The sequence below is a fragment of the Botryllus schlosseri genome, chromosome 16 (assembly GCF_051294905.1).
Source record: "Botryllus schlosseri isolate E-star chromosome 16, Bs_hap1, whole genome shotgun sequence".
NCBI lineage: Eukaryota > Metazoa > Chordata > Ascidiacea > Stolidobranchia > Styelidae > Botryllus > Botryllus schlosseri.
In genome coordinates this window covers 12,483,696-12,508,408 of record NC_137251.1, presented here as the reverse complement: position 1 = coordinate 12,508,408, position 24,713 = coordinate 12,483,696, and the positions used below count along the sequence as shown (strand labels likewise).

The 24,713-nt window shown below is 39.7% G+C and overlaps 2 protein-coding genes across 2 annotated transcripts; one reads left to right on the top strand and one right to left on the bottom strand.

Annotated features, from left to right (window-relative positions):
• Positions 1-146: 146 nt before the first annotated feature.
• LOC145458316 (uncharacterized) lies at positions 147-6,099 on the top strand. Its single transcript, XM_080336648.1, has 2 exons — positions 147-1,200; positions 3,078-6,099. The coding sequence occupies exons 1-2, from the start codon at positions 301-303 to the stop codon at positions 5,286-5,288; spliced, it is 3,111 nt and encodes a 1,036-aa protein (XP_080192774.1). The 5' UTR covers positions 147-300; the 3' UTR covers positions 5,289-6,099.
• Positions 6,100-6,646: 547 nt separating this feature from the next.
• Positions 6,647-21,950, bottom strand: LOC145458317 (3-phosphoinositide-dependent protein kinase 1-like). Its single transcript, XM_080336649.1, has 4 exons — positions 21,599-21,950; positions 19,483-20,289; positions 16,264-16,417; positions 6,647-8,401 (listed from the first exon to the last, which is right to left on the bottom strand). Exons 1-4 carry the CDS (start codon positions 21,794-21,796, stop codon positions 8,115-8,117), a joined length of 1,446 nt encoding a protein of 481 aa, XP_080192775.1. The 5' UTR covers positions 21,797-21,950; the 3' UTR covers positions 6,647-8,114.
• Positions 21,951-24,713: the final 2,763 nt, after the last annotated feature.

Sequence of the window (24,713 nt, the reverse complement as noted above, 5' to 3'; positions counted from 1 at the left end):
ACATACTAACATACCTTGATTTTTGTGGATGGAAATATTTTGGTGGGGTTGGATACATACCCCAGGATCGTTTTATTGGCATGGTTAGTAATCAAATAAAGTGAAATGTGGAGTTATTCAATGTTTCCTTAGTAATCGCTGCTATACTTTCAGAGTGATAGTACGTATAGTGTACTCCTTACTTAAAATCAGCTCTACGTCTGGTCTATACGCTCTACGGAATGAAAATGTGTTAACATGTGAATGACTGGACAATTTGGGGCGCGCAAAGCATTGAAAAGTCTCGAATAGTGATATAAAATGTCTGGGCTTGAGTCACTTTCCGACATACAGGATGCTTTGGAGAAGATTCTCATAGCTTCAAAAAATCAACCAGGCAACCAAGAAGAGATTTTAAAATTGATCAAACAAATTCCACTGTTATCAAAATCAATTCTGCCCATCCCACAAAATGTATATGCTGTTTCACCTGCGCACAGTGATATCTTGGATTTATTCCAATCAATCTCCAAGCATTTGATCAGCAAACTGAAGCATATCATCCATGATGATGGTACTGAAATGGACCGTCCAAAATCCATATGTGTTTGCCTGGAAAATTTATCACTTCTTGCGGGGTGTGAATTTACGAAGCAGACGATGTCAGAAATCATATCTCACGTTACTGATCTTCTGATTCAGGAAAATATGGAGTTCATGGAAGATATTGTTGGGAATCTCCCTCAAGTCGCGAGCAACATGTTATCTCTGATTTTTCACGTTAAAACATTCACTTTGGACATTTCCAAAGCACTCTTCCTATGTGACTCTCTGAACATGACATCAAGTGAGCAGGAAAGCTTCATTACAGAAGCTATTCTTGAAAAATTAAGTACCGAACTCCTGACAGTAGTCGATGCATTAAAACAACACTCTATCATGTCATCTTCGAGCAAGGTGGCAAACCAGTTGGAATCCAGCGCATGCATAGATTCTGTATCGACCAGTAACCTATTTTCTTTGGGCTCAATTTTGAATGGCTTCATTGACCTGGAGCAGTGTTTGAACGATGGAATACCCTCGAAAGCGAAAAAGTTGAGGTACAGTCCTGACAGAATGATGAAGAGCTTGTTAAAGCATCGCTTGACGAACATGTTGAGATCCAGTCAAGAAGGCAGCTGGTCAAGATCGACCACGATCTATGGGAATTGGGACTGGCAGGTAATCAAAGATATGAATTTTTGGATGAATTATGAATTTTTTTACATTTAATGTTATTTTTTGCCCCTAAAAACTTAATTTTGACCTAATATATGTAAATTAGGTGTTTTCCCACGTAATGTTAGAATCGAACTTACTTATCTTCATTCCTGGTTGGAACTGCCTGTAGGCTACTACTGTAATTATGCCTGAAAAAACTTTTTTGACTCGAAAACTGACAAATTTTTACATGAAAAAATGATATAAAAACCATGCAATGCCCACACAGTCTTGCTTCAGTTAGGATATTGCGGTACGTTGAGCATAACTCCATGTCAACCAATGTGTTTCATTTGACCGTTTATGATTCACAATGGGCCGTCTACATTCTACTATGGTAAAATGTCAAATGATAAGTTCATTCATAGCCTTTATATAGGCTATTGTTCATCGACAGCGCAAACATCTACGATACAAAAGAAATACAGGTTGCAAAAAAAATTTGACTTTATAAACAATATTGACAATAATATTGACAATTTCTGACCTAACGCTACAATTTTAACTTATTTTGACATGTCAAAAAAATCGCCCTAGTCATCAGAGATGATAAAAGTAGTAATTGACGATACTCCTGTACAAGTACTGCTGTACAAGTAGCAGTACTGTAACGATGTCGGTGTGCAGTTGACTGCAGGATTGTAACTAAGTCACAAGGCTCCGAGTCACAAGTCAATCTCACTTTTATATTTTTCACTCGAGTCAAGTCGAGTCATTTTCAATTCCCACCGAGTCAAGTCCGAGTCCAAGTCAGCGAACAGAGGATCGAGTCCGAGTCATGGTATTATGACTCGAGTCCAAGTCCAAGTCATTGTGTTGACTGCTCAGCTTCCAGTTAAAGTCTTCCTAAACCCACTTTTTTAACTCTGTTCGGTGATATTGAATGGTTCGCATTTATAATACATCAATTTTCCTCACTTTTAGCAGTTTCTGGTGGCATTTTCACGCACCAGTACCAACAAACGAAATCCCAATAGTGTGTTGGCTTCGAAATTACAAGGAAATGTCGATCTTCGCCGTCTGAATCTCGAGTCAATGACTTGCTTCGAGTCATGCGCAATGACTCGAGTCCAAGTCGAGTCAATACACAGATCGACTCGAGTCGAGTCATTTCCGTATTTTGAGAAAATGACTCGAATCGAGTCATCCGAAAATCGTGACTCGAGTCGAGTCATGACTCGAGTCATTACAACCCTGGTTGACTGCATGTAAAAGTACTGATATTAATGCAAAACTGCTTAAAATAGAAACATGGTAAGTGGCTGGAAAAGATATTGAGATGAGGCATTGCAGCGGAATGATTAATGATGACTAAAGCACTTTTCAAATTACCGGTATATTTGGTTGCCACATCATCTTGTCATTCCGATTTCACCCACAAACCTCCTATTGTACGTCAATTTCACTCGCAATTTAAGTGAATGCAAATGTATCCAAACGCTACTGTCTACTTGAAAAGAACTGTAGTTTGTCTTAAAAATCTGATATATAGAAACGGAAGAGCATATAAATGTGAGTTGTGACCACTTGAGTAAGTCGTGCAAGTCGACAGAACCAACTTGTGTAGGCTACTCTAAAAAAGGAGTAGGCCTACTTGATTTATGCTCACCCCTGGATACATTTTAACCCAGGCTCCAAACTCTGTGAGTTGGGAACACAAAGCTCGATTTTGACTCTGCATATGATTTAATGTTCATAAGTTCATACAATATTTCATTGTGAACCTTGCATGATAGCCATTGACGGCATTGGAGTTGCAATTGACGCATAATTTGTTCTCCGAGTTGTTGCATCAATTACACTAGGTGTTTTACTAAGCAGCAATTATTATCTTACAGGATATACTACGAGAAATCGCTGCAGCAGTCGGCAATAGCATCACGGAAGCTTTCGAGAATTTCCACACAAAAGAATTGAGCGTGCTGAAAAATAATCAAGAGGACGCTTATCACATTGACAGCTTGCGTTCTCTATCATCCGAGTGGCTGTCCACAGCTCCAAAGAAAACCATCTCGCAATTTAAAGAAGTTCTGGTGCTCATAAAATCATTGTTACCTTACGCAGTGGTAGGCAGTCACCACAAGCCACTGTCATCTCTACTATCTTGTTACATTGACGAAAGCAGCCAATGCTTGAAGATTATGCATTCATATCTTTTGGTTATTATGAATGATTTCCCTGAGAAAGTCACTGCTTCTACCCTTTTTCATGTTATCGCCACCGCGGAAGATGTGATTGAAAGTCTGCAGTTTTGTTCGGTCAATATAAACGCCGACGTCAGAGCTCCTTTTCAAGGGATATGCCAGACTTACAATCACACGAGCGAAACATTGAGAAGTATGGTCATCCAGTACTTGCAAGCTCGCATAAGAAATTGTATTTTACACGATGGTGAGAGCAATCACTTCACCGATCCTAAAGAGTTTGCCGACGGAGATCGCTGTTCCTACGCTGTTGAAAACTGGAACAGATTTTTAGACAGGGTCTGGCGAGATTCAAATTCCACTTTATCGGATGATGACAGAAATGAGATCTTCAGAGAAATATTTCTCAATTCTTTGAACGTCTTGAAATCGAGATATTCACGCTGCCAGCCTTCATACAACAGAACGAAGCAGTTGTCACTAGATATACTGCACATAATTCGAACTTGTGAACGATACTTATCCCTCAACGACAGCCCGCTTTTTTCCAAAAACGATACCGATCACATCCTGTACACTTGCAAAGTTCTGAATGCAGTCCGCTATCTTCTGACCACTCCGATAAATATCCTACGGGAATCCTTGACTAATCTGAGAAGTTACCCGGAAAAGTCGAAAGCCAACGATCGCAAAACGCCGTTGCGTGTTTTTCTTTTGAAATCGACAAAGGGGCATTCGTCTTTGGAACAGTGCTTGTGTGCGTTATTGTGTCATGAAAAATCTGTGCTACGTTTTATATCATCCGACTCTTTCAAGGCGAAGTTAAATTCTGCCGAAGCAAAGGAGTTTTGCGGGTGTCTGTACACTTTCCTTACATCTGGTGTGTCCTTGTGGAGTGACGAGTTCTTCAATTGCGCCCTTGCGTCCGTCAATAATGACTGTCGCGTTTTGTTAGATAGCTGTGTATTTCCGTCGGCATCTCGCACTCCGTATTCTTGGCAGCCGATTTTCTTCCGCAAATTGGACGAAGTCCTGTGCAAGTCGCTCGCGACTCCGATGCAGTTTTTGTGTCATCCGTGCTGGTCGACATTTACGAGGAACGTTATTTCCACGCTTCCTCCAAACGTTAAATCGTCAGTGAGTGACATGGCGGCTAATGACGGATGCTCAAACGACCGCTTGGTAGCGTCACTGATTCTGATATTTTTGGGGTTGAAGCATGCTTTATGCGCGCTTCCTGAATGGCTAATCAAGTTCCTCTCAAAAATCGAAACCATGCTGCAGCATCAAAGTGACGCGCCCGCGATTAACAGCGCAGTCAATGTAATTATTAATGAAACGCAAAGGCTTCTTCGTAATCCTGATATATGGGAAGAACATTGCCAAGTTGATCTTACTAAAGATGGGTTACTTGCTATGCAAAGGGTGGGTTCGTTGTTGTCACAGGTATGCCGAAAAGATTTCAGTTCTGCGTCGGATGGGGGAAGAGTTGCGATCGAATGCTTGCATTCTTTTGCCAAAGAAGTACAGGAATGCTTCAAGCTTTTGCCAGAAGTGGAGACGCATTTGTCGGACGAAGAGCTGTTGCAAGAGTGCCGGTTTGAGATCGCTAACTTACGAGACAGCGATGACGAGTCTTATCAATCCTTGAAAAAGATCAAAGAAGTTCTTTGCAAGCACACCGGAGTGCTGAAATCCACGTTCGGAGATAGACCCGAGTCTGCCGCGGACGTGCTGAAGGTTATGCTCGACTCTGGAACATGTGACGCTTTCAGCCAACTGGACAGGAAAACGGTGGCTCATATTGTGTCGCATCGATGGGAGGCAAGGAATGGGGCTGCTTTAACAGACGAACAAGCGGACGATTTGGGTGAAATTCAAACGCTGCTGCGAGGTTATCTGTGACGGTGGCATTTTAAACGTTGCTACGCAGATTTCCAGTGTCAGAAAGGATGGTTCATGTCACAAATTGTGTGAAATTATCGAACAAAGCGACCGCACTCAAATCGCATGTATGGTTAGGAAAAACCAAGTACCGACTGATTCAATTCCAAGTCGAGTACGGTACCAATCATTGTGACATTGGATGGCAGTTGAAATATGTAGGCCTGACTTTTCCTCAATACCAACTAAATATGAAAATAAATTGTTTGACCCAACAACGAAATTTTTACCACGATACTCTCCCGCGAACATGCATAGCCCGGTACTGATTGCTTGAAGGCTCCTGCATCGGCAGATATCGAAACGATAATTCTCTCAAGTTATCTGATCTGGGTGCAAGTCGAATTGCTGCAATTGATACTCCAATCGTTATGCGCTGCCCTGCTTAACGAATCCAAATGTGAGAGTACCACTTATTTTGTACCTTTTTTAAGCTTTCGACACTTTTACACAATCAGCATTTTATACGATTCTGTATTATGATTTTATTTACTGTAATGCTACCTCTTTTTAGATATGTCAATTGATACATATAAATCTGGGTACGAGTGGTTGATGTTGTATGGAATTAGTATTATCAATGCACCCTTCTATATTGCAATGTCAACCAGGAGTAATATTACACTCTTATTTCAGTTATGTGTTTGTAGTAATATACATATTTTGCTGGTCAAAGATCATGATTTTCTGTAAAGAGCTACCCAGTGTCCGTCCAGCCAAATCTGTAGACACAAAACGTGATAAGCGATATTATACATGTATTTTATTGTCAGATGCAGTGTGTTTCGCTGAGAGCATGTAGCTAGAAATAGCATGTCATGTTCCTGCCAGTAGCAGTGTATTTTTGTGGGGTGTTAAATATCGAGTCCCCCGAAGTCGAGCAAAGTTAGTGGATAGTATTGGTGTTTAGTGCAATGCTAGGATTCGACAGAACAATTTCTAACACTATCATATGTTGGTACAACATTCAAGCAACTGTAAGCGTTAGCTTAAAGCACATTTGTACATAGGAAGCTCTTCCTGAGCATTGAGCAACTTATGTGTGAACCCACTTCTTCTGGCTATACTAATTTTGTAATAGTGGCACATGCAACAATTACTAAAAGTACAACTGAAGGGAAGCATGGTCCTAAACTAACTTTCAATGATACTGGAATACTTTTCAAACCCTGAATTTTCCAAATGACATAGTATTACAGCAACACCCCAACTTGATCAATAACTATGTTGGTAATCTCCGGTGAGGCATGGACGTGTCATAAATAAATCATCATGAACCAGCAGCAGGCAAGACTAGAAATCAAAATAATGAGCCACAATTCGTAACACAAGTTAATTTTGTTTATTACATAATTTCAATTACAGTATAAATACTATGCTCAGAAGCTTGGAAAATAACAACTGAAAAAAAAAGAAAATAGCATTGTTCAACTCCACGGAACACTGCCGCCAGAAAACCCATGCTTGGGAGTTATTTCCAGCCTCCCTTTATAGATATTAAATATTGTAGCACCATTATCTATAAGTATTACAAAGTAGAAGAACTATCACACCTAATCGACAATACGACCATAATCTTCAAGAGGATGTTGGCGGTACACTGTATATGAAAGCATGACCGTTATTTATTTGCATTAACAACATTGCGCATCTTGATGGATCACCGGACTGCTAACATACCGAAATGAACACAGAAACTTGAAACAAAAACATCGTTTTAACGCCTATGCAACAACAACTGAAACGCTTGAACTTACAATCTAAATTTGCCGAAAGAAAAGGAACATCTGCAAGGTTGCAGTTGGTCAAAAATAAATGATGTTTACTAGACTTGTCATGAAACGTGTAAATACTATCTAGAAATTATGTCTACTACCATATTTTGACATTCCTGTAGCGTGGCATCAAGAACAAACACGGACTGAATGTTCGAATAAGTAGAAAGTCACACATTTAGAATTAGAAGTGAGATTTTGGGCAAGTATTCATTCTTAGCGAAGCAGCTCAACGTCACACCCGTAAATATACAGGTTTGGATCACAGGGGTAGAGGGTAGGAAATATGACATCAAGGTCTACAAGTTTTTTCCTCAAGACCGCATGAACAACTGTTCATAATGAAAAAACGACTTTAGACATCAACATCCCAGTGTAGACGCGCGACGCCTCTTACCATGAAATTTCACAGTTCAAGTGTTTTCATCTTTTATAATAAAAACACTAATTGTCTAAAGGTAGCCATGATAACAGTTATAGTTTTAACAGTTTCTATTTACCACAAATGACTGAAAAGTACGGGCTTATCTATGTCACTTTATCTGAAAGTGGAGGTGTCATGTATTGTACTTGGGTAGAGCAAATTGAAATTTTATCATATCTTTAATCCTGGCCAGTTCATTTCCATCAATCAATAGCATCCAAACTCCCCATTTTCAGACAAACACTCCTAAATTGCCCTAAGAACGTCCGTCAGATGTTACGAGGCACTATTTCCCATAATTGCCATGGATCGCAAACACAGTAACAAAATCCACGATACAGACAAACTAGCAGCAGATTCAATACAGAATTCTCCAATACGAAATTGTAGTCTACAGCACATTCGACGCCTGGCGGGCGAATACCGTAACAATATTCTCCGCTAAATCCTGCAATTTCCAGTCAAGCTTTCCACATGCTCAACGTCAATTTGATATAGTCCAAAAACAGTATGACATTATTAATTTTCGCAAGTGCTCTGGATGCCACAGCGTTGTGTTTTGAACCGTCCGTACGTTCCTCCGGGAGGTCAAGATCCTTTTTTCTCGCTGTTTCCAAAATAATGCCTCGACACCTCTTGTATTTTCTTACACCACTTTGTGGCGTTGTTCGTCTTGTCGATTAGGTGGTAGGTACGGTTGGGCGTGTGGACGTAGAAGTTTTTGAACGTCTTCAGCTCGACGGACAGTTTGCTCGTCCAGGGAATCTCGCCCTTCAGCTGCAGGGTCGCGGGGTCAATGTAGATCAACCTGGGACCTTCCGTCAAGAGAAACTGACGCAGCTTCACCGAGAAGCCACGCTTTTTTTCCATCATTCCTGATGAGAAAATGGTATTTAGTTAGTGAGAATTCACTCAACGTTATGATACAATTGAGGTCAAAGCGGTCATCGTTAACATTAAGCGGCATATCATGTCAACTAGCACATAATCCAAACCAAATTTCACAATCACCGAATTCCATCCACAACTCAAAATCCGACACCATAACATCCGTCACAGGAAAAATCCCTAACACATCATGATATGCAAATTTCTTAGAATCACACCGGGAAGTGACGAGACTTTTGGTTAAACCTTTTTGCTCGCGATCGGGTTCATTCTACTGAAATCTCTCGAGAATAATATGATAAACAGCGAGGGGTAAAAATACTCCACAGGCATGTTGCATTGGAAATAATGCTATGGTGTATAGATGTCATCAAACTTTTCAACCTCCTCATTCTCAATGCAGTTACATAATTTCAATGTGCACGGTTCATGTGGAATACGCCTCTACCGCTGCCATGAAATCATCTGCGGTAGGCAAACTTCAGCTCTTGTTTGATTATTCTAAATCATCTATTAATTAATTTGATTAGTGTTACATGTTCCTGTTTAATGGTAGGCCCCTACCGCAGTTGCAGGTGTAACCATAGTGTCCTATATGGTGTCGACACAGGCTAATCTCACGCCTCAGTGAAATTGTAGCACGTCACAATTTATATTTGGCTACAGGCAATTTGACGGTCATTTTTGACCGGCTTGCCGAGCATTAAATTTGGTAAAACGGGTATCAATCGAAAGCTGACTCTGCACTCATTACGAAAATATAAATTTTATTCCGCTCGTGGCCCTGGAACCCCCACAATCAGCCTCGAATTTTTCATTGTTATGGAGATTGGCATTGGGACGCAACAATGCTGAACAATGCTGTGTGGCTCTTTTTCTCTTGAGCTACTCTCTCGTTTCGCCAGACAGCATTGTTGTGTCGCAATGCCAATGTCCATAACAATGAAAAATTTGAGGCTGATTGTGGGAGTTCCAGGGCCACGAGCGGGATAAAATTTATATTTTCGTAATCAGTGCAGAGTCAGCTTACGATTGATACCTGTTTTACCAAGTTTAATGCTCGGCAAGCCGGTCAAAAATGACCGTCAACTTGTCTGTAGCCAAATGGAAATTGTGACGTGATACAATTTCACTGAGGCGTGAGATTTGCCTGTGTCGACACCATATAGGACACTATGGTGTAACCCAGGGGTGGGCAACATACGGCCCGCGGGCCGGATCCGGCCCGCGAAGGGATTTTGTCCGGCCCGCGGACAGTTTTCCGTCTTACATGATAATGTGGCCCGCGGCCCCAGTCTTCCGAGATTCCCCACTATACTTGCTTACATATGTTAAATTTTAGTGACTGTCTGTTATTATTAGGGTAAGTTTTTGCAACTTTTGCAACTTTTTTTTGCAGCTTCTGGAAGCTTCGTAAATACCGATAATGTATGTAGTATGGTGTTTTAATCTGTTTGGAGGAGTTTTATGTTGCTACTTTTTGCATCTTTTGTCTATATTTTTCATGAAACTTTTTTCTGCAACTTTTGTCAAGTATTGCGCAAAATATGCTATAAAACTATAATAAAGACTAAATTAATGGATTTCAAGTGACAATGCGGCCCACCATAGGCGCCGGACGCAGGTATACTGGGTATGCCGTGTTTATCTAGCAATTTTTTCGGGTATGCAGCATACCCACTATTCCGTTAGTCATGAAACTCCCTGAACTAACTGGTAAATTGTGCGAACCCTATGTAAATAAAAATGTAAACATGATCGATTGAATAGCGAAGGAAGAAACAGAACAAGCAGACACCATGCAAATTCTAAACGGCTGGAACCTTTCGAGTATCTCATACCCTCATGATTTCAAAAAATTGTATAAATGCAACTACTGCAACTTTTGTTAAAATTAAAAAAATAAATGCAACTTTTAGTGCTACAAAAACTTGCCCTAGTTATTATACACATGTATGCGCACTTGCGAAGCGAGTGAGGGTGGTGCTTATGCTTACGATTAAGTTCATCGAAGCGAGAAGACTTGCATTATCGGCATTTACGATGTAGGCTACGCAACCCTAGTCCCTAATGTCATTTGTGGTGATCATGGTGTTTGTCGACTACAATGGTCAATTACACTGGGCCGATATTTCTTATTTTTTATTCCGTAACCGTCGACTTGTAGCATGGCACACTTCTAGGCTTTTGTAAGGCACCGCTTGTACCAAGGGTCGCCAACTCGAAACGGTTCGCGGGCCACTTTCAAATTTCTTAGAGGCCGCGGGCCGCATTAATCCAATATCGAGATAAAATAGGCCAAACAGTTGAACAACCACGCTATGTCGTCACCTTCTAAACTCTAATGAATTGACATCTTGGTAAATTTTGGGTACCGGGCTTATCGAACGCCTTGAAATCTTAATCAAGGATTGCACCGTGTGTTTATTGGTCTGAAAGAAGCAGACATGGTGGTGCCTGTATGACAATGCTGTTCTCAAATCCACATTGTCTTCGTCATTATTGGCCAGAAATGGCTTTGAAGTTACATTGCTGTCGTTAAAATACATTCATTAAATACGATTTATTCCTTGTATATGTGGGTGGATAAATGGGCGAATAATGTATCGATTCAGCAATCCGGCCCGCCAAGTACTTAATTTTCCTATATCCGGCCCGCCGACTGGAGAAGTTGCCCGCCCCTGGTGTAACCTATATTATGAGCGGGCCAGATCACTAAGAGCAATAAGCCTGTGTGCCGTTCAGTCGCGAGCACTTTTTAACAAATGAATTTTAACTTGAAATGGTTTGGGAATAAAAATTAGGCTAAGCATTATGATCATTGGTAATGAAACAGACCCATGAATCAAATTCTACCATGGTAGACCCACATCACAATCTGATTTTTATTGCAGTTCGCAGGATGTTGAAAAAGATTTTCACATTTATGCAGGCGGCTCAAGTCAGTACATGCACAATGCTGTGTATCCTTATCACTAGGGCGATTTTTTTTACCTAAAATATCAAAATTTTGACATTTTTTGACCTTAGAAATCTTAATTTTGATCAAATTTGACCTAACGTATGCAAATTAGGTGTTTTCCCAAATAATGTTAGAATTGTAGGCTACTACTTAAATTCAGTTCTGGTTGAAACTGTCTGTCCTTACGGAGTATTTTGGTCTGATAAAAACCTTTTTTGCCTCAAAAGCTGACAAATTGTTACATGAAAAAACTTTTATTTTTACAAAATCTGGCCCTATGAAGAATTCCAGTGTTAACATTACCGTACATATTACGGCAGAAATAATTTAAAAAATTTGTAGTAGACCTACAACAAAAGACTCTTCCCTACATTCTCGGGTAGAAAGTGTCTGTCCTTACTAAGTAGCTTGCCAAGAATGGGGAAAGAACGTTCAACAGCAGCAGTTGTTGGCTGACAAAACGTGTTTCTTCATTCTGGCAATGGTGTCTACATCGCAATTTTTCATCATGCGCGTGTTGATATAAAATCCATGCAATGCCCATGCAGTTTTGCTTCAGTTGGGATATCGCGGTGCGTTGAGCATAACACCATGCCAACCTATTTGTCTATGATTCATGCTGAGCAGACAATGGGCCGTCTACAACAGTAGGCCTATAAAGTAGGCTACAAATGTAAAATGTCCAATGATAAGTTCACCGGCAGTGCAAAACCGACAATCAAAAAAAACTTTGTAAAAAATTTTGACATTTTTTGACTCAACGCTACAATTTTGACCTAATTTTGACCCTACATATTACATATTTCATGGTAGTTGTCCTTGTCAATATTCTCTCTCAAACTATTACACAATGATGCCTTTGCGCAGTAGGCATTAAAGAATTGAAATTTCAAGACAAACTTTTGAAAAGACAGTTCAAAAATGATTACTGGGAATATATGCATTTTAAAAATACAATATCATTTTCAATAGAACAAGCTCCATGGTCGATTGGACGACAGGTAATTGCAATGCATAGGCTATTACTATCATTGATCCTAATCAGTGATCAGCATATAATATCGAAATTGAACATTCAATAATTTCATCGTACAATGTGCAGTATGTGCTAGTGGACTTACACTGCGCGATAAATTGAAAGACTCCACAACTCCCGAGATTTGTTACTCGACCCCTAGTTTGGAAATTCCTGGACTAGGCTATCAAAGAGGCAATTTCCTAGTTCCCATATCCCGTCTACGGGAAGGAACACACAAATTAAGGCAATCACGGTTTTCCGGGATGCTGAATAGAGAAAAACATGGAAATGGTTTTGCCATCAGGAGGAAATCCTTCGACTATGAATTGTAGTTGTTGTTAACAGTTGAAAAAAATGTGCAGGTCTGAGGTCCTAACATGTAGTAAAGTGACCATGATGCAGCAGTAGCAAACTTATCCATACAGTGACTTGGTAATTCCAGGTATTTACAAATCCTATCTTCCATCCATTCATATAGGTACCATCATTGTCCACTGTCACATAAATACAATGTTGTCACAATACAAACTATATATATTATCAAGGTCTAGGTCACATTCGTTTTTATGAGAGCTTATATTTCCTGCTTTGAACGTCATTCTGGTTCCAGTTGAAAATCCAAAAATACCAAGTAGCCTATTGACCCACTGATGAATCATACTTGCCTGCTAGTGGAAGGCATCAGCTGTATAGAAGGGAATATAAATGTCTTATTCATCCATAACAAAACAATCATGCCAAAACAAGCCAACTAAGGATACAAAAGGGAAAAGTGACTAACATTGGCATCCGGCTATGCCTTAGGAAATTCGCTTGGATCTTGTCATAAAAAAGATTGATACCGGTATATCAGGTCAGGGTCACACACTTGTCTGCAAATTCTCCATAAAACATTATCAATGTTTGCATCCCCCATTAGAATTGACGAGTGGTATTAATTTGGAGAAAAAATTCGTCTGATAGGACTCTGTGGATAGGTACCACCTTTATAAGGGTAAATTCCTGCACACAATTTTTTTTGCTACGATACATTAGTGTAGTAGCCTACTAATTTCTAATGCTGTTATGGTTATCACAAGTCAGCAATCATACATAATAAGTCTTTGACCTAATAAACGAAAGATTTTGACCCAAAAAAATCAAAATATTGACGTCTTATTTACCTAAAAACACTCAATTTCATGACGAAATTTTTACCTCACGTATGCAAATTACGTGTTTTCACATGTTATGTTAAAATTGTACTACTCATCTTCATTTCTGGTTGGAACTGAATGTCATTACGAAGTAGTTTGGCCCAAAAAAAACGTTTTTGACTTAGAAACCAACAAATTTTTACATGAAAAAACTTGTATTTTAACGAAATCTGGCCCTATGAAGAATTCCAGTAGTTACATCGCATATTTTGGTAGAAATAATCAAAATTTGTTGTAGTTCAACAACGAAAGATACTTTCCTACATTCTCGGATAAAAAGTGTCTGTCATTACTAAGTAGCTTGCCAAGAACGTTCAATAACAGCAGTTGTTGGCTGACAACGCTGAAGTTGTGTGTACACTTCTGGTGACACACTGTGTTGCTTCATTCTGACAATGTTGTCTACATCACAATTTTTCATCATGAGCCCCTTGATATAAGAACCATGCAATGCCCAAGAAGCAGTCTTGCTTCAGTTAGGATATTGCGGTACGTTGACCATAACACCATGTCAGTCTATTTGTTTCATTTGACCGTTTATGATTCACAATGAGCAGACACGGAAGCCGTCTACAACGGTAGGCCTATAAAGTAGGCTTCAAGCTGGAAGATATCAAACGATAAGTTCATCAACAATGGAAAATCTACGATACAAACGAAATGCAGGGTTCAACAGCATTTTGACTTTGCAAACAATTTTCACAATTTTTGACCTAACGTTACAATTTTGACAAAATTTTGACTTAGTTTGACATGTCAAAAAAATCACCCTAATAATAAGATTCGGCAGGCAGCCAATAAGAATAACAGGAGTGGAAAAGACCACCCTAAGGCCTGAGAATTGAGATCACCACCTTTGATACATGAACTCATATTCAATTTGTCATTACTTGCACTAGCGGCCACAAAACCCTACTGGATGTGATCTCATTGAGACATTGGCAAAACGTCAAGTCATCTGAAACAGTGTTTTTATGCAGATATGAATCATAGCAAGAATCAGCAATCACATTCAAGTCCCGTACAGGCCTGTGACAGTTCACACTCTACAATTCGTGTTGTGATGTGCCAGTGATCTAGTTTACTCCGAGACAGACATGAGTCACAGGTACGTGCCACACAGTTTGCAAGCAGAATCAGCAAATTTGAGGATGATTGAGGATTGAGTCATACCACAATCACCAAGGTTCAACATCATAATGATAGCTACAAGTAGGCGGTACTCTAGTTTCTGCAATTGACTTTTTCGAAAACGAGGTCAACTTCAACATAGAACCCACATCAATAGCTGTACACTACAAAAACAGATATTATTGAAAAACGATTGCAAAATTTTGAAATCCAAACGCAAGTATACAACACAAACTTGTGCCACTAACTGCAACATTCTTAATATCCCAAGGGAAATTTCAGGAAGTTGTCTTGCTATAAAGACCTTCCAATATTCAATCATTATGAGTTAGGTCTATCTTAAATCGTTCAAATTCTATATTTTTATCCAATAATGATAGTGGCCACTCAGATCAATGTAGAATTTTTAATTTACATTAGCAAAATATTTAATATGATTTCAGATGAAACAAAAACAACCAATGCGTTCAAAGCAAGATACCTGAGGCCAACATTCCATGTAGTTGACTCATTCAGATATAGTAGGCTAAATTCACTAAAAATAAATTGTTGCTATCGCTGGGAACGGAATTGATATTACCATATCTTATTGTGCAGTGTTGCACCATATAGAAATAATGCATGCATCCTCACAACAAGCTACAGCGTAATTTGGAAGAAATTTCTAATGTAAATGACTAAGCATAACGATGCTATAATGGTTAATTAGTCAACGTAGCCTAATGGCCTATCCTAGCAATGTATCAAGAATATACAACCCCAAGCCACAATGACGCAATGGTGACACAGGTTACAGAGCTACACTGTGTCTACACTTCAAGTCACCATGGTATTTGTAGAGAAAGGATGCCGACTGTGTCCCAGGTAAGCATAATCATTTCAACATTATAAGAATGGAACATACTTCTACTGAAGTCATGCCATATTTTTGCTATCATTTTTGATAATATTCACTATTCAGATATGGTATTGCTAAATTCATGAAAATCATGAGATACACAAAGAGTACGAAATGCGAGAGAGCACCCAACAGAACTACAATAATCACACTATATTTAGATACGGAAACTTAGGGGGCAAAGATTATTTGTGTGCTTTGAATCATATGATTAATAATGATGACAAACAGGGCTGCAAAAGTTCAGGCGTGTTGATTACAAAAAGTTCAAAGAACAGTTCAAACAGATTACCTAATCAAAACCAGGTGACATCCCTCATCATAATAATAAACTCGGAGGAAACCAAGCTCTCAAACGAAGAAGGCTGCTCAACAGGGACAAATCGGAATGGATGGTCTCGGTGCATTAGGATCTACGAACCGCATTAATTTGATGAATATTAATCATGTTGATGATTCCATCCCATACTTTCTAGATGAATTAAGGAAATAAATGTTCAATTACAAACGATATCATTTTTATAATGATCAATTCTATGATTCTTTGCTTAAGAGCTTGATGGAAACACAATCCTTTGCGTTCAGATGTATAACCGCCAATACTGTATTTATTGCCAAGCGTGTTTAAAATGGCAAGTGCATACCTCGTTTTAGAATAAGCTGTCCTTTGCAAAATGAGTTCCATTCAGTATCTTCCTGTTTCTTCAGCCAGTCTCTCTTCTCACTAGCAGACATGTCTAGTGGCAAACCAGTGCCTTCCGCATCTGCGGGATCGTACGACGCACAGTCGGCAGAACTCTAAACAATAAAAATAGCTGTGGCGAAATACTTTATAGCTAGTTCGGAAAACCATTGGCTGACACAAATTTTAATACCGTAAACCGGGGTAACTTTGGACAATTTTCAACAATTCCGCTTTGTATCTTGGAAATGCTAGGGTGTAGGGGAGGCAAGTTTTGTGTTTTTCATGGGTCATGGAGCAAAGATTAAAATTACCTAATCCAAAATCTTCATGGTCATAAATAAGTACCTTATTTTCGTAAATTATCCGTGTCCAAAGTTACCCCTGCATGTGGGGTAACTTTGGACAATGTAGTTTTTTGTACGCCTTTACACTCTATTGTTTATGAAACCTCGTAAATGAGGCTTATTTGGTAAGTGCTGATGAGAGAAGTGGCTAAAACTGAAACAAAATAGTTTATGTCTGGCCTATTGCATGATTTTTATCTAAATAGGTAGTTTATAAAGGGTAATGTCCCCTTATCTCAATTTTTCCTCATGACTTCACCAATTGGGACTTGGGACTAACATATGGTGATGAGGGGTATCCCACTGGCAGTGTCAGCAATCGACAGCAATCATCAAGCATGTTACCGTGCTTTATTGTCGATTTCAAATATGTTACAGTTCTTTAAAAGATACACTTTCCCTTTCTTATGTCCTCTGACGGATATATTTGTCGTAATTTACGATATCCCATATTCAGCAGGCACATCTTTAGGAGTATGTGATAAGTTTTTGAAGTAGCTTACACCCGATTACAATCTCTCAGCTCATTGCGTACCCATTTTTCATATTTTGGCACAACCCTGAATTTGTTAACTTTCTCATTCCATTTTAAAAAGCCATCAGGCCGGTCATAAGGAATATAGTTGACGATACACTTTGACACAGATGAACCAGCCACTTTCCAGAGCCCTAAATGTCACATTTTCCACTGTCCAAAGTTACCCCGTTCTGATAAAATTTGACGGGCCAACTTTGGACATCATATTTTCTTGTATTGATCTAAGGGTGAGCCCACTGAGATTTTTGCCATGGATTAAGACTACTTAGAGGTATCTGCTGCCAAGTTTTGAATCTATGAATCACATGCTAACTATGCTTGGTTGCAAGAAGTTTAATGGCCATTAATTTTGATGAAATTGACCCCCGCCATTAATTTATCATGGTTGGGTCAAGTTTAACTGGTAGTGAAATGAATCCATCTTTTATTGAGACTACTTGTGGTACTCTTACCACATGAAAAAGAATTGGACATCCAGCGGCAACCCTTTTCCGTCAATAACCATTTAAATCTTTTACTGATTAGTGTCCAAAGTTACCCTCAAGTCCAAAGTTACCTCGGTTTACGGTACCTTATTTTTGTAAATTATCCGTGTCCAAAGTTACCCCTGCATGTGGGGTAACTTTGGTCAATGTAGTTTCTTGTATGCCTTTACACTTTATTGTTTATGAAACCTTGTAAAGTGAGGCTTATTTGGTAAAAGTTGATGAGAGCAGTGGCTGAAACTGAAACAGAATAGTATAATTATGTCTGGCCTATTGTATGATTTTTACCTAATCCCCCTCTCAGCTCATTGCCTACCCATTTTTTTCATATTTTGGCCTAATTTATTAACCTTCTCGTTCCATTTTAAGAAGCTATCAGGCCGGTCATAAGGAATACAGTACAGTTGACGATACACTTTGAGACAGATGAAACAGCCACTTTCCAGAGCTCTAAATGTCACATTTTCAACTGTTTAAAGTTACCCCGTTCTGATAAAATTTAACGGAGTAACTTTGAACATCACATTTTCTTGTATTGATCTAAGGGTGAGCCCACTGAGATTTTTGCCATGGATTAAGACTACTTAGAGGTATCTGCTGCCAAGTTTTGAATCTATGAATCACATGCTATCTATGTTTGGTTGTAAGAAGTTTAATGGCCATCAATTTTGATGAAATTGACCCCCGCCATTAATTTATCAATGTTTGGTCAAGTTTATCTGGTAGTGAAATGAATCCACCTTTTATTGAGACTACTTGTGATACTGTTGCCTCATGAAAAAGAATTGGACATCCAGCGGCAACCCTTTCCCATCAATAACCATTCAAATCTTTTACTGATTAGTGTCCAAAGTTACCCTAAAGTCCAAAGTTACCCCGGTTTACGGTAGGCATACAATTATCACTAGAGCCCGACCGATATTGGATTTTTGGTCGAGCTCTAATTAATAATTATAACACATTGGTAGAATAGCTCGCACTGCATAGTTGTGAGCAAATCGTTCAGTCCATTTCTATTAGAGCGAATCAATAACGCAATTATCTGTCTACTTACTAGCCTATATTTTCTCAAACTTGGTGATGACATCAACATGTGCAAGTGAATGCAACTGCCACATGCCTGGGGATCCAAGCAAAATTTGGCCCAACGAGTCTAGCTTGGGATACGAACGTGTCAAGCTATCATTAGAATATATCACTGACAAGTTTACTTTCTTATCTACTTGCAGGCTTCTAGATCTATATCGCGTAAATATTTGATGGTCACTCAACGAGATCCCAAATGCTTTACAGACGTTCGGCTCGCCCCTAAATCAAAGTCTTACCCTGATCATGACGTTCAAAGCAAGATGATGAAAGCATTACCACCACCTTAGAATCCAGCATCGGGGTATGTGAATTATTTTACTTTACAGATGAATTCTACCGATACGATTGGAGTCCGACAGTTAACGGAGTGGAGACCTAAATTAAGTTGTAGAGCAGGCCACGGTTCTTGCATTGATGGATATCAGCTTACGCCAGCATAGAGGTATCCCGGGATACGACCCACTGTTCTACATGGTTTTTCTTCGATTGATACCACGCTACCATCACCGATAGCATACAAGAGCGTATCTGATTTACGTGAGACACAAATACAAGATCTAAAATCTGAAGACACTAGGTACAGCACGAGCGGAAAATGTGGGACAATATATATCTGACATAGATGAATTCCTAGTCACAAAGTCTGTCAACCAGTAAATCACCAATGCATGAATTTGCACAAATATCAGGAACCTTGCTATGAAAAAACATCAAATACATACCTGTGACCTTGGTTTAGGGCCGGTCGCATCAGAAAGCAGCGCCTGATCAAAATCGTCAACAAGCTCATTAACTCCCTGCACCCCGTTTGTGGGATTGTTCAAAGTTTTCATGAATCTCGGGGGCTGCTCCGTCGTAATATTCTCCCAGTCGACACCTTCGAACATCAAATGCGATTTCAGTTCGGCGTATCCCGCGTCTCGATTTCCGAGACGGTCCTGAGGGTCGATTACCAGCAGCTGTTTCACCACGTCTTTCACGTCCTCGTGAAATTCTTCGGGAAACTCGTACTCGCATTTGATGATTTGTTGAAACGTGAGATATTCGTTTTGCGCTTGAAACGGCGGTTTCCCGCAATTCATTTGATAAATGATGCACCCCAAAGCCCACAAATCCGAGCCTTTCCCGGCTTGCTTATCTTTCAGCAGCTCCGGAGAGACATATTGCGCGGTGCCGACAAACGAACTAGACCTAGTTACTGACACGTCATCGGCTTCTAGCAATTTCGCAGTGCCAAAGTCTGTGATTTGAATGTGAAAGTTGTCGTCCAACAGCACATTCTCAGGTTTTAAGTCTCTGTGAATGATCTTCATCGAATGCATGTATTCGACGGCCTCGATTAGCTCCGCGGCGTAGAATCTGGTGCAAACGAAATCAAATTTCTTAGCAGCCAGAATGCGATCTAAAAGCTCCCCGTTACGAGCCACCCTCAGGCCGAAATACAGGTTTTCTTCGTCTTGAAATGTGAAATAAAGTTTGATGAAAAACTCGTGGTTTAGTTTCTTCAAGCATTCTTTCTCCCTCATGACCTGGAAAGCGTTCGAACACGATCTTAGTGATGTTTACTTACAGCTTAACGCTTAAGCAAATGGCAGATATCGATAGTCACTTGGGTTCACTTCGATTCAATGGAGTTATGTTGTTGATTAAAATTGAGGAGTTTACCTCTGTGCAATGCCTTAACATTCTATTGGGCTATTGGTAAATATCCAAAATATCCAACTGTAACTTGCAAAGGCCGTGGGCACTCAAGAGTCAAATATTTTGTTTGTTATGGAGTTGCAGTCCCGACTGGAATCTCGCCTAATATAACAGGTGAGCAGCGATGATTCTTAAAGTTGAAGTAATTATTCAAAAATGACTAAAAAATTAAAGAATTGTGTGAGCACAGGACACCGATTCCGTACATGACAGCAGTCAGAATCATAAACTCAAGTTTATGGAATCACGGACAGACGATTTCCAATTTCAGTGTAGATAGAAATGTGTGCCATTGTAAATAGAATAACATCAAAGTTTGTGTCATAAACACCACTCATTCTGTGCTTTAGCCTATAGAAACAACCACATCGCATCTAGGCATGAATTACTAGAAATTGCCTATCAAGGGGTAGTTTGGATGATTATTATTCATTAGATAGGCCTAGGCCTATTTAGACAATTTTCCAAGAAAACACTTATGTGACTTGCGAATTAGACCGGTAAATGATCGCTGGTGCGGTTTTCACCTGTCTTTGTCAATCAATACTTGCAAATTGATTCATTTTACATGGGCAGCGCCATCTATATTTTATCAAGAAAAGCACGGCACTTCCGTCCAAATGCAAACTTATCAAAGTGTTGTTTCATGTAGTTAAATCATGTAAGCGATATGCTGTTGGAATTTGTTCCTCATATCCTCAAGACCTCGACAAGACGAACTAGAACTACTTATTTCAAGCTCAAAATCGAGTTGAGGAGCTGGGAACAATTCTCGACATTTGATTTCACTCCGCCAGATGGCCCAATCGCCCAGGTTGGAATCCCGGTACGCTTAGCGCAATATCTTAGGTGTGCCAAGGCGGTTCTCAGCGTCACACCTGTGTGCAGTCAGTAGAATCTTTGGTGTGCACGAGACACCGATTCCATATTGGCCAATCGCCAAACCCAAATCTAATTTATTTACAGCGTACCAAAATTTCAAAGAGTACCGTTAGCTATACTGACCACTCAGACCATTCAACCGCAAACAAGTCTACTTATTCATTCTTAATTGTCAACAAAATATATTCACTGGAAATGAATCAAATGATTAAATGAACGTAACTGAATTCTGAATATAGCAGGTAAGTCATATACCTGCTTCGTTTTCCTCTCTTTGATGATATGGTACTTGCGTATGACTTTTATCGCGAATTCTCGCTTGGAAGTTTTTTCTTCAGCTAAAATAACCGTTGAATACGAGCCCTCGCCAAGGACTTTGCCAAATCTGAAATCACTTCGGCTTTTCTTGCGCTCCGCCATTGAAGCTCCATTCGCAGGTGCACTCTGTGCCATATCGCCCTACCAATCGAAAATATCACTCTACGTGAAAACGCCGTTACAGTCTCTTCACGCAAAATTATATGAGGTCACAACTCATGCCAATTTCTCGAAATTTACAGTCAGGAGAGTCAGCTCCTCGATGACTGAGATTTCTCGCGGATTTGCGTTCGGTTAGGAAGCCATAAAATAGACACGCTTGATCGAAGGCATAGCAATTCCTACCTATTACCATAGATGCGTTACGCGTAAACTTTTTAAATGGCAATGAGAGGGTCCCTGATGCTAATCGCAATAATCGTCAGATTATATATTTTCATCCGATCAAGACAAAAAAATTACTATGCGATACACAAGACTCAATACGATGCTGCTTGGCCAGAGGTGGTCAAAGCAGTTATCGTCGTAAATTTCTACTCAAGTACAAGAAGAAGCAGTGATTTACAAGCATTTTTACTTACATACAATTATTATTATAGACCTAGTTTTTCCTGGTAAAAAACAGACTGCCAATTAGAAATAGAAATGTAGTTTAAAACATAAACATTTGAGTGATGAACGTTAGCAAAATCTGTTCAAGTTCAAGTTAATTCATAAAATTTCGTCACTTCAAATCATCACAAGACTGAGATACCATGAAAGACAGGAAGGTGCCGAAACGACTTGGAGTAGTCTTTGAGATCAGACACCCACCTGGGCCTAGGCGATGTAAATAGGAGGCAGGCACACTGAATGGTGCGAAGCCCTGGCTCCCTTTCTCTCCTATATGTTATGGTACAATGCTATATCACGTGACTTGACCGAGATTATGAAGAGGCTCATGTACGCTGTAACTTACTGCTTGAAGTGGAGCGTTCATATCAGTTACTGCCAGTTAAGTAGGCTTACCATATTTTGAAAATGTGAAAAGAGGACAGTTTTTCAGAAATTTCAGACATGCAAAACTGGAGAAGAATTCTCAAAAACCGGTAAATTTTTCCCACTTCGTGATCGGTTGACTAAAAAAAAAAAAAAGGTCATCACTTTCGCTCACAGCTCAAAATAACGTTTTTCTCTCCACATTGCCAGGTGGATGACTAAAAAAAAGGTCTTCTTTTCGCTCAGAGCTAAAATCACCGCTTTTCCCTCCGAAATACCCGCCGGAGCGTCACTTCTCGGCTAATTTGCGGCATTTCGCTCGCAATTTGATCTAAATCTGACCTAAATTTTCAAAAAAGAGGACAAAATCTCCAAAAAGAGGACAAAAGGGCGTCCTCCGAGGACACTTTCAAAAAAGTCAAAAAAGAGGACAAAATCCTCTTAAAAGAGGACGTATGGTAAGCCTATACAGTTAAGTATTTTGTAAGCTCTGCTATCCGTAACATACGGACTTGCTGTAAATACCATCGCAGACTATCGGGCAGACAGCTCCTCCCATCGCAATTGAAGTAAAAGAAGATAATATAGAATAATAAGCGACAAAATCAGGTGCGTGACTTGTGACGGAAGGCGAGATCGATATGTCAAGTCGTGGTCCGGTACATATTGAGGACTGACTATGACTAGCATTCATTCTGAAAAAATTGCTTTGTATTTCGACTTGAATGTGGACAATGGACATGTTCAACGACTGTCGGATAGCCGGCGAGATCCTGTTCCACACTACAGCGGTCCGGCATACTTGATAGAACAATGATCTTTCGCGTCGACCATATGATACCTGGACGACGCGCGTGTGTTGTAGGGCCTACATTATATACTTTTGATACAGAGGTAAAGATGAAGTCATTGGAATTTTCGCAGCAGTGACCACAATCGTACTGATACATAAACTTGATGAGTTCTAGTTTCCGCATATCTTTTATGTTTAGGACACCGAATCTTTTCAGCAGTTACTGACATCCTCTGTAAGCTACTTGGCTTTAATATTCGGAATGTTTTTATCTCACTTCAATAAAAAATTTATTCCTGCGTTCCTCAATTTTCACAATTTCAAAATATTAATACAAGTCATTATATGAAAACCGAAAGTACTTATTTTCAAGTTGCATAAATTTAGGGTTACCATATTTTCGAATCGGGAATGAAGGACACTTTAAAAAAAATTTCAAACCCAGAATTTCGGGGAAAAATCTTGAGAAAATGGTAAATTTTTCTCACTTCGTGGTCGCGTTTGACTAAAAAATAAAAAGGTCAACTTTCTCGTTCAGCGCCCAAAATACCGTTTTTCCGTCACGTTTACAGGTGGTTGGCTAAAAAAGGTCATCTTTCCGGCTCAGCTCCCGAAATACCCGCCGGAGCTATCCTTCGGTGCTGATTTACGGTATCTCACTCCAATTGTACAGTAAATTTGATCAAAATTATTAAAAAAAGAGGACAAAATCTCAAAAAAGAGGACATTTGGACTTCCTCGGAGGACGTATGGTAACCCTACATAAATTCCCTAAAACTGCTCGATCGATTTTGCTGATATATGAAATAATTTTGGCGCCCCTTTAAGGCTGCCGTCTCTGACGAGTCTGAGTTGCGGCAGTTCTGGTCCTGGCTGAAGGGACCGATATCGGGGACGGCTTTTAATGTTCGAGAAATTCGATCGAGTGACGTCAAATTTGCGTTGAGTAATTAACACCAGAGCGCAATAATATAGCACATGTTGCACAAGTAATTTATGCTCTCCATGGATGATAACCAGGGGGCGCTAGAGCACTTCTATCTGCTATAATTACTGGTGATTGGTCTGTGCAGAGCTAACGTGTCAGACCCCCTTGAACAAATCGCTACCTGGACACCAGCGACTCTTACTTCCTTTCTTACAGTGCTATCGGGCTGGGGTCTTCATCTTCAGTTTCCGCTACATACCGTATGTATTTGTATAGGCATTTATGCTTGCACGCCGCATATACGCTGTCCCAGTGTCCCTACTCCCGTTCACGCAATACGAAATGGATACTAA